Source organism: Triticum aestivum, chromosome 4A (genome assembly GCF_018294505.1).
Source record: "Triticum aestivum cultivar Chinese Spring chromosome 4A, IWGSC CS RefSeq v2.1, whole genome shotgun sequence".
NCBI lineage: Eukaryota > Viridiplantae > Streptophyta > Magnoliopsida > Poales > Poaceae > Triticum > Triticum aestivum.
The window spans coordinates 622,409,575-622,420,530 of NC_057803.1; the positions used below are offsets into that span (position 1 = coordinate 622,409,575).

The 10,956-nt window shown below is 47.1% G+C and overlaps 1 protein-coding gene and 1 non-coding gene across 2 annotated transcripts; both read left to right on the top strand.

The window, feature by feature from the left end:
• Positions 1 to 304: 304 nt before the first annotated feature.
• Positions 305 to 2,035, top strand: LOC123082689 (11-beta-hydroxysteroid dehydrogenase B-like). The gene is made up of 4 exons (XM_044504969.1): positions 305 to 681; positions 765 to 957; positions 1,035 to 1,252; positions 1,333 to 2,035. The coding sequence occupies exons 1-4, from the start codon at positions 496 to 498 to the stop codon at positions 1,903 to 1,905; spliced, it is 1,170 nt and encodes a 389-aa protein (XP_044360904.1). The 5' UTR covers positions 305 to 495; the 3' UTR covers positions 1,906 to 2,035.
• Positions 2,036 to 2,655: 620 nt separating this feature from the next.
• TRNAS-AGA (transfer RNA serine (anticodon AGA)) lies at positions 2,656 to 2,737 on the top strand. Its single transcript has one exon. It is a non-coding gene; the product is annotated as a tRNA-Ser (tRNA).
• Positions 2,738 to 10,956: the final 8,219 nt, after the last annotated feature.

Genomic DNA, 10,956 nt, shown 5'->3' on the forward strand with positions numbered 1-10,956 from the left:
AGTACAAAGCCAGCCCGTAGCAGCACAAACATGCAAAAAGTTCAATAAACAAAGCAGGCTTGGTTTGTACAGATGAAGTCTCAGTCGACTGGGACCTAGACAAACTTTTTTTTTTATGAAACAGTTGCGTGCACCTAACTCTGCCGAGCTAATTTAGTTTGCTGTGGTCACGGGTTCACGACACGGTATACCTGCCCTGCCCTCGTGGCGGTGAGGGGGAAGGATGCTGCCAAAGCTTGCCTCCTCCCCTCCCCCCGTGGCGCCAAGCTCGTGTGCATGGCGGCAGCTGCCACCCATGCACGCACGGCCCTCCCTCCTTATCCGCCCGCCTCATTAGACCTCACCAGACACGGCGATCGTCACTCCCTGTCTCTCTGCCTCTTCCTTGCTAGACTAGTTTCTCTTGCCGCCCTGCTCTGCTCGGCTCGGCTCGGCTCGGCCGCCGAGGAGAGGACAAACGTACACCGGCCGGCGACCGAGGAGGGGTGTGGAGAGATGGAGCGGGTGCTGACCGCGCTGATGGACCTGGTGGTGCCGCCGGCGAGCATGGTGATGCTGGCCTTCGCGTGGCCCACGCTCGCCTTCCTGCGCGCCCTCGAGTGGGCCGTCAAGGCGCTCACCAAGGAGGACATGCGCGGCAAGGTCGTCCTCATCACCGGCGCCTCCTCCGCCATCGGCGAGGTACGTGCACTGCATGGTCATGCTGCGTGCTGCCTAGCTCCGGTGAACGTTGATGGCGATTGCTCATGGTGTGTGCGGAGCAGCAAGTGGCGTACGAGTACGCGCGGCGGGGCGCGAACCTGGTGCTGGTGGCGCGGAGGGAGCACCGTCTGTTCGCGGTCCGGGAGAACGCGCGCGCCCTGGGCGCCGGCCAGGTGCTCGTCGTCGCCGCCGACGTCGTCCGGGAGGACGACTGCGGCCGCCTCGTCGCCGACACCATCAGCTACTTCGGGCAGCGTGAGTGCATAGCATACAATCAATCCCTTCCATGCTCTGCTTCAGAGTGGTAAATCTGAGTATCTGACTGTCCGTAGTGGATCATCTGGTGAACACGGTGAGCCTGGGCCACGACTTCCTCTTCGAGGAGGCCGGCGACACGGCGGCGTTCCCCCACCTCATGGACATCAACTTCTGGGGGAACGTGTACCCGACCTACGCCGCACTGCCGTACCTGCGCCAGAGCCACGGCCGCGTCGTCGTCAACGCCTCCGTCGACACCTGGCTGCCCATGCCCCGGATGAGCCTCTACTCCGTAAGCCCGCCCCTCCCCGGATCGATGAACTTACCACTAGTGATCTCGCTGGAGTATTTCATACATCGTGTGCTTCTCAGGCGGCGAAGGCGGCCGTGGTCGACTTCTACGAGACGCTGCGGTACGAGGTGAAGGACGAGGTGGGGATCACGGTCGCCACGCACGGCTGGATCGGCGGCGAGCCCGGCGTCGGCACCGGCATCGGCACCAGCAGGTTCGCGCTCGAGGAAGGCGCGGGGGCGGCGGACCAGACGCAGGCGCAGGCGCAGGCGCCGGCGCAGCAGTGGACCAAGGCGGACACGACGCCGCCGCTGCCGGCGCCGGGAGGGCTGGCGGTGGAGGAGTACGCGCGGGCGGTGGTGGACGGCGCGTGCCGCGGGGACGCCCGGGTGCGGCGGCCCGGCTGGTACGACGTGTTCCACGTCTTCCGCGCCTTCGCGCCCGACGTGCTCGGCTGGACGTTCCGCCTGCTGCTGTCGACCGCGCCCGCTCCGTCGACGGTCGCCGGCACTGGGCGCCGTGCGCTTGTCGTTGCCCCTGTGGGCGCGCCGACTGCTGCGCTCCCGGCTCCGCCCGTCCGCCCGCTGATCGAGTACCCGGCCGCGGTGGCTGGTCGGAGGCCCGCGGCGGCGCAGCTACACAAGCTAGAGTGAGATGAGATCACGGAGCCATTTGTAGTACCGCTGCATATGCTATTTGTGTTCTGTATCTATGTCAGTCTGAACTGATTTTGATGGCGCTTCAACAAATAAATATGAACTCCGTGTGTATGACATGAGATGACATGCATGCTTAAAAGTGGTTCCATCATTCTGCCAGATAAATTTGTGCCGCTGCACAATCATGCAAAGAACTATGAGAGCGGCGTTTCGGTGCCCGGGTGCATCTGCACCCGGTCAAAAAAAATTCATAAATTTTTTAGAAAAATTCAAAAAATTCCAAAAAAAATTAGGATGATAGACAATTTGATGCGTGAGGTACGCTCCAATTTTCAAAACATTTGGACTTCTGTGCAGCTGTATGTTTTGAAAATTGAAGCGTACCTCACGCATCAAATTGTCTACCACCCTAAATTTTTTTGAATTTTTTTGAATTTTTCTAGTATTTATTTTGATTTTTTTTCGTGAGCGCAGGTGCACATAAGCTCGGGCTCAGATTCGAATTTTCGAAAGAACTAGCGCTACATGTGTTTCAACCTATCGAAATCCACTTGATTTTAACTCATTTTTATCCAATTTCAGTTTCCCTAAAAATAGCTTCAAATTTCAGAGGTTACAGATATTTTGGGACCTGTGTGCACGTCAATTGTTAAGAATGTTCACTATTGGAAAAGGTTGTGGAGAAGACTGTTATTCCAGATAAACACTGATTACGTATTTATGGCGATGAAATGAGACATCAAAGTGGTCGTGCCGGAGTGGTTATCGGGCATGACTAGAAATCATGTGGGCTTTGCCCGCGCAGTTTCGAATCCTGCCGACCACGTTTTTTTTTTTATCTTTTTCCTATGTTGATGAAATTTTGAATCTTGCTCGATCAGTGGACGCGTTGTCTTGTCTCCAAACTTATTATTTTGCCCTCTCTCATTACATCTCCGCGCAGCTAGTACACTCCCCCAAGCATTGTTAAATCGAGATATGCACTATACTCCTTTTACGAGATAAGCACCGTCTCCAAGCAACAACAATTAACTGACTTAATTAGCCACATAACCATATGCTAAATTAGTTTAGCAGAACGAAAAGGTATGTGCCTTACTTCCCGTCACTTGACAATTTTATAAGGTTGTACAAAACACTTAACAATGCTACTACGGTATAATGGGTATGTGGATCCTTTTTCCATCCATTCTATTGACACTCCATGCCATATCAGGTGCAATTGCAATCTAACACTTATTTCCCCTGGAGAAAATCGAGTGGTTAAACAAGTGGGTGATTAAATGAGCGTACATTTCCAGCAAATCATGATAGGGAGGACATAAAAAAATGCTAATGTCACCCACCGATGATGGAACAATCGACAGTTCTCTCTTCTAAGAAGAAAATGTGAAACCATTTTAAAATCATGTTAACAAAAAGACAAAAGAGTTGATTAAATCTCCTTTTGAGATTGTGTTCTTGGCTTGTTTTTTTTCTTCTATATTGGGCAGGTCTACAGACGAAGGAAGAAGCAGTGAAGCTATGACAGGGGGCCGAGATGATCAGATCAAGCACAACTAGGTTGATGGTGATGTGCGATGAAGCCAGACGTACGGTGGAAGACGCTGGAGAAGTCCTTTCTTGGCAATTGATGTCGATGTGCTGTGGGTCTGGCCGCTTGGTTGATGTTGGTTGTTGGTCTACGTCGTGGCGATCTTAGCGGGCGCCTTTGCTGGAGTGTTAGCTACTTGCTCTTTTGTGGCCGGTTTTGTAATGAGATTGAACTAGTTGGTGCTGTCAGGTTTTTGCGCCCCATAGTGCTCGTTTTGATGGCGGACGAGCACGGTGGGTTTCTCGGCTGTGTGTTGAACTCGCTACCCTCTTTCCATTCTTCCTAGTTATGTCTGGCACTATTGTATTTCCGTTTAATGCAAATGGAAAGGGGCACACCCGGTTAAAAAAAAAGACAAAAATGACCAATACCACAACAAACCAAAATGCAAAACAACTTATAGTTCCATGTTAACAAAAAGACAAGAAAAGCCAACACCACAACAAAAGCATGTTAACAAAACAAAAGATAACAGTGACACCAACAAGAAACATATTGTTTAATTAAGTATTTATCTCACAAAGAGATAAGAAATACATTCCACTCATCATGAGAGAACTTATCAAAAAATTATCCTCCTAGTGGAAAGAGTTTACACAAGTATTAGGTGAGACATCCAGGCAAACAATGTCATAAAAAAATAAGTGCTAGCAAAGTTTAGAAAAGTTAGGCCTCACAATCTAGGTCTCTTTGGTTGACCAATATGTGTAGGCACAAGATGTTAACAAAAACTGTTGGTATTGACTCAAATAATGGCCTTAATTAACATCCTGAGGTCTCATATCTACACAAAGGTAAACATCCTGCAAGCAGTATTCGACTCCTCTGTATGGTGTGACACCTCACGCGCCTCCATATGCTACGCCATGGCCAGCTACACCTTCTCGTACATGGACTGGAACATCACAATGTGGCCCATTCCGGCTCGATCACGCACCCGTCGGACCACTTGCTAACGTGTGTCCTATGGAGCTGGAACGTCGTCGTGGCCAGGTGGCACACGCAGGGGCTTCCCAGCGAGACTGGCGCTGATGAGGCTACCGAGGTAGATGCTGAACCCCTCGTCAGTTGTTTGGTGCATGAAGAAAATCTTGGTGTTCTTCATGAAAATGTGCAAGGGTATGCAAATCTAAAAAAGGATTGTTAATACACAATTAATGAAACGAAACCCTAAGCTCAACATTGAGCTATGTCCGCAGGAATTAACTTACTCAGAATAAAGTGAATGTTGTATATACCTTTCACTTTACTATTCCATTCATGTTAGCATAAGTTAATTCATGAGTGTCATCTACATAAAAGCATACAAGATATATGCAAATCTAAAAATTTATTCTCGGTGCATAGTTAATGCAGCCACACCTTTGCTCAACATTTAACCCTGAAGTACAAAAGGGAAGTGAACACTTGGTTGAGTGCAAACCAACAAGTTAGGTGCTCTAACTAGCGTGGTAGAGTATGTTGCTGCAAAGGATGTATCCATGGAGATTGGCACACACATTGTCATCATAGAAACCATGATATTTTTGAATCATACGCTTTACATATTTCTGCTGAGATATTTAAGAATATTGAGATATGGACAAACATGCACATATATACAGGTCACTCAAGTGGCATAAATGGGCCTAGGAAGGATTGTGATTCTGTTTGTTTTATTTTTCTCTAAGGATGTGTACGTACTATTCTTTTAAGGGTCATCATCTCAAAAAAGAAAATAATTTTGCTACAAGATATTATTTGAATTTGACGTATTGTGTGTGTATTTATTTTGATGGATATACATTAAGATTCTATATTAAAAAGATTTTAATAGATATTTATCATTATTGTTATTGAGATAAATGGAAAATATATTATTCAAGTTTGTATTTCTACAGAAAAATATCACAAACGTATACAAGTTTCGTACAAATATCAATTATTTTAATAATTTTCTCTAGGATAAAAATGACATTTAATCAATTACCTATCTAAATAGTCGTCGGGACTGCAGCACCACCACCAACAAAGAACATGTAAATTAACTACACATGATCATTATTGCTTGATCCTGATAAAATAAATAATTATATATCAAAACAAAAGGTAATAGATAAAATGATATTCACTTATAAGCTCATTCAATTTTTTATCTAAGTAGGTAAATGTCCGTTGGAACTAAGGTATAAATATTTCACTGGTTTAATAATAATTGTGTCAAAAATATAAACATTTACAATGCTTATGCACATCTAATAACATTGTGCCGATAAATAGATGCATGACCAACTGTATTGTAAAATAAAAATATAAACAGTTAACAAATTACTTTCACCATGCCCATGTGCCAAAAAAATAAATGCATTACAGATGTATCAATTCATATAATTTCATATAACAAATGTTCTTAAGGTTTACCAGTGCGAAGTGATAAACTATCAATTGTTGACGTGAACTAAGTAACACTAATAATATGCTCCAGTATCCTATATACTGATGTATGATTTATTAGGTTCGTTTTTCGCCTAGCTGAATTCTTGCAAGGGCTTTGTATTTCAGACAGATAAAGTAAACTTCAGTAGTTTTGGATAGAGTTAGTAAAGATTCAATCATCTCAAACCTCCCAAATAGCTACATGTCAGGTACTGGATACATTTGATTTGGTGCATTAATGAAGTTGCATGCAATAAAAAAACACTTTTGGAAAAATGTGATCAAAACGCACCTGGCTAAGGTAGAACATGACATCGTTGTAATCTTGACCCATCAAAAACTGTAGAAAATAAAGAAACTGATTTGAGATGTGCACTTCCAGTATCCTAAGCTCAAAAATAACAATTCATAGAAGGCTCAAATACAACAACATCAAGGATGGTCGAGGTTTATACCAGAACGTTTGTGCTTCCAAAATCACAGATTTTCAGCCTATGAGTGTTGGTTTCGAACTGACGTGCGCAATCAGACCCGCAGCAAACCTCGAACCATCTTGTGCCGGCAGTGCGTACAGTTGCGGCATTCATACGAACAGGACAAGACATACAAACAAATATGTATGTTGCTGACCCGCGGCATGAACTAGATAGAATAGGAATGGCTGAATGACTGGGTTTGTGTTGACCTGATGGAGATGGTATCGAGGGTGAGGATGAGCAGCGGAAGTGTGCAGCATACGTGCAATCATCGTCATCACATACCCTCTCTCGCTGTTGTGCAATAGTGCTTCAATAGAGCACGGCGTGGCTGTGCTGGCAAGCCCCAGCCATCGGCTAGGGTTAGGGCCACCAGGGACGCGTGATCACTTCAAGTAGGGGTAGATGATGATGAGATGTTGGGAAATCGGTGATGGAGACCACAGTGTGGTTGTGCCGATAGATAGAGGCGTGGAGACGCCGGCGTCGGTCGGAATCATAGCGGTTGGCGGCTGCATCGGGAGTTGAGTGGTAAAGAGCGGCTCTCGGGGTCATGGGGAGGCGCTTAGGGGCAGCGGAAAGGAGGCGGGCAGCGAGGTGGTTGTGCAGGGCTTGAGCGACCGGCGTCGATCAGAGGGAGGGAGCGATAGAGGCCGGCGGTGAAGCTCCGGTGGGTGATGTCGATTGACCAGGCTGGCGGTGAAGCTCCGGTGGGCGACAACGACTGGCCAGACTGGCGAAGTCAAGCACAACTCGGTGCGGACTGCGGTGGCTAAGGATAGGAAGAAAGGAAGGCTAGGAAGGCGCGACGGCAGTCGGTCAGGTCGCCGGCGACGGGTAGGACTGGCGGCGGCCGATGCGGGGCATGGTGGCCGCGCGTGCGAGGTAGGTCGCCCCTGGTGGCGGTGGGCACCTCCTGGATCTGGATCAGGGTCGGGCACAAGCCCGAGAGGCGAGGATGGGCATTGTTCGTCTGGTTTTTCATAAGGAGGAGGTGGTCCACATACCGAAAACTAGAGGAAGAGCCACTGATGGAAAAAATGATGGAGAGGTTGGGGACAAAGGTTGGACAAAAGGTTAGGCAGCACGTGGTCCATTTGGCAGGAAAGGAACCTTAGGTTGTTTGTAGATAGCAGAGATAGAGATGGCGAAAGTCCTATCCTGCTTCCAAGCTCAAATGCATCCCGATGAACAGTAAAAATAAAAAAATAGCAAAAAAAATCTGAATTTGTTTTGTAGCAAAACTTTGAAAATGTTTTGTATGCTCAACAAATTTCAGCGCGAAATGACATTCGTTGAAGTCTTGGCAAAAAAATAAAAACAAAATTAGTACTCCAAAATGTTTTTAAAACTAGCATTTTTGGAGTATAGATTTTGTTTTTTTTTCACGACTTCCAGGAATGTCATTTCGTGCTAAAATTTTGCAAGCATAAAAAACATTTGTCAAAGTTCATCACAAAAAAAAATACTGTATTTTTAGATTTTACTGCTCATCAGGTGGCATTTGAGCTTGGTAGCAGATACCCCATGTCCTAGAGATGGTTTCTACCTTTCTCCTTATCTTTATTACCCTAATCATTGACTTTCTTATCCTTCTCATTGCCTCGCTTTTGATTTTCAACCATGGTCGGAATCAACTCCCGAGCCAATTCCTTGCAGCTGTCTCAGCCTTCGAATCCTCGTGTTTCCTGGCTGTGTGCTTCTCTTGTGCAATTCATAGCTCTTTTAAAAAGAAATTGTTTGGATTGTTTACCACATGTGTCATGTGGTGTGCAATTCATAGCTTTATTGTTTGTTAAGGGCATTGGACTGTGCCTCATGCCGTAGGTTTTGGTTGTCTGCCTCCCACTGCTTGGCCTTCTTAGAGCAACTCTAGCAGACCCCGCATCCGCCCCGACCCGTAAAATAACCGTCAAAATGCGGGTACGGGCCGGAAAGCCTGTCCGACCAGACCCCGCATCCCGCCCCGGCCCGCAAAAATTTTTAGGGGGCACGGCAAATTCCCGACCCCAATCCAGGAAAACATTGGGTTTTCCCTTCGCGGCTGCGGTGCCCTGCATCACAGAGAAGCAGTTGGCGGGAGGGACATTTCAGCCCCGTGCTCTTTTCCCCCTCCTTCCGCCGCCGCCTGCCCTTGCTTCCGCCCACCCACCGCCGGCGATTCTGGCCATATCTGCGGGTGGAATCGCTCTGCGGGGCCGCCCCACACCCTCCCGCGCCGAGTCGCTGCACCGCCCCTCCGGATCCGGCGAGAAGAGCCGCCCCCCAGCCGCCGCCGCCGCTGGGATCGACCACCGCCGAGCGCACCACCCTCGTCGCCGCCCGGGATCACTCACCACCGGTTAGTCCCTTTTTTGTGATTTTTGCGAGCTGTGTAGTAGATTGACGCGCCGGTGTGCGTGTAGATAGAGTTGACCCCGTGCAAGAAGTTCTTGCTATCCGATTCGTCCGATTCGGACGACTCGGATGTGGAGACCATGCTTGCGACCTTTCAGCAGCAAACATTGGTCATGGTGCTTGCCGTGAAGGAGCATGAAGACGAGTACCGGAAGAGCAGGCGAGGATCTACTGTCGGGCGTCTGTGCATTCCGCGGAATCGCCATCTTGGGAACGAGATGTTGATGCAAGATTATTTTTCGGACAATCCTACATATCCTGCACACCTCTTCCGCAGAAGGTACCGAATGCGCCGATCCCTTTTTGTGAAAATTGTTGAAGCTTGCGAGGCAAATTGTCGGTATTTTACTCAAAGAAGGAATGCCGCGAGCTTAAAGGGATTTAGTGCATATCAAAAAATCTCCGCAGCTATGCGGGTGATTGCATATGGCGTTCCGGCTGACTATGCCGATGAGTATCTTTGCATTGGTGAAGATAGCACAACTGAGTCCGTGCGTAGATTTGCGGAAGTGATCGTCCGTGTTTTTGGTCCCGAGTATTTTCGGGCACCAAATGAAGATGACACAAACAAATTGATGACAGCTAATGAGAGGAGAGGTTGGCCTGGCATGCTAGGTAGCATTGATTGTATGCATTGGAATTGGAAAAATTGCCCCAAGGCTTAGCAAGGAATGTATTGTGGCAAGTCTCGTGATGCAACAATTGTGCTAGAGGCCGTAGCATCCGAGGATTTATGGATTTGGCATTGCTTTTTTGTATGCCCGACACACTCAATAATATCAATATGTTGCAACGCTCTCATTTGTTTGCTAGGCTTGCTAGTGGTGATGCTCCTACTTGCAACTACACTATCAATGGGCATGAATATACAAAGGCGTACTATCTTGCAGATGGTATATATCCTTCTTGGTGCACATTTGTCAAGAGCATCAAAGAACCCAAAACAAAAAAATAATGTGAATTTGCAAGGGTGCAAGAGGCAGCCCGAAAAGACATTGAAAGAGCATTCGGTGTTTTGCAATCTAGGTTTGCCATTGTCCATGGTCCTGCTCGTTTTTGGGATAAGAAAACCCTGAAGAACATCATGACTTGTTGTGTTATCCTGCACAATATGATTCTTGAAGACCAGAGAGGGATGAACTTAGAATTCTTTTACGACAATGTGGGTAGCCGTGTCAAACCAGCTAGAGGCCCAAACCGCATTAGAGCTTTTCTTCAGACATACAAGGAGATTGAAAATGCAGACACACACTTTCAACTTCAGAAAAATCTCATTGAGCACCATTGGCAAAGGGCTGGACAGTGACTAATTTTTGTATTCATTTGTATTTATATTCATGACAAGTTTTGTATTGCATTATTTTAAGTTTGCTACGGTGATTTGAATAATTATTTGTAATGCGGATGATTATTGTTTTATGTTTGATTTGAATAATTCCGTTTGTTTTCGATTGTTGAATTATGTTGAATTTGATATTTGCAGGCTGATGATATGCGGGGATGCAGCGGCGCAAAGAGCAGAACTCACATAGCCGACCCGTAAAAAAGCATATTCTTCATTTGGGGGGTCTGCATCTGTGCCAGCCCGTGCCGGCCCACAAAAGCTGTTTTGCGCAAACTGCAAACGCGTTTTGCGGGGTCTGCTAGAGTTGCTCTTAGACAGTGCACTCTGACTCACCTACTCCTAGAGATCTTTACGATCTCTGCTGGTTCCCTGATGAAACATCTACTAACAGATTAGGTGAAATACATTACCAACGGAGATACACATAAACTCAAGTACAACCAAGTGTACACTCAACACTTCAAAGCAAGCTGCAGAGACATCTGGTGGAACACTCCAAAACACACGTAAACAATTCTTGCCGGTAATCCTCATGGGCGACGTAGGATCTTGCTAGCTGCAATGTCATAGACGAAGCACGTCTACTTGCTGCAACGTGTCGATGATGGTGATGTGGGTGCTCAGTTCCACGGCGACACAAAAGTCGGTAGCCATCGAAAATAACATCTGACGGTGCAGGCGGCCCAAGCGTGAGTTGGGTGCTTCCTTGCGTGACTGGCTCCAAGGTAGGCACTGAACTGCTTGTCAGTCGTTTGGTGCATGAAGAGGATCTTGGTGCTCTTCAAAAAAAAAAAAAAAAAAAAAAAAGAGGATCAAAA

Excerpts from the sequence above, each read along its gene's own strand:
- LOC123082689 (XM_044504969.1), top strand. The coding sequence starts at position 496 with ATGGAGCGGGTGCTGACCGCGCTGATGGACCTGGTGGTGCCGCCGGCG. Across the intron at positions 682-764 it reads CCTCCTCCGCCATCGGCGAG|CAAGTGGCGTACGAGTACGC; the intron begins GTACGTGCACTG and ends TGTGCGGAGCAG. Across the intron at positions 1,253-1,332 it reads CCCGGATGAGCCTCTACTCC|GCGGCGAAGGCGGCCGTGGT; the intron begins GTAAGCCCGCCC and ends TGTGCTTCTCAG.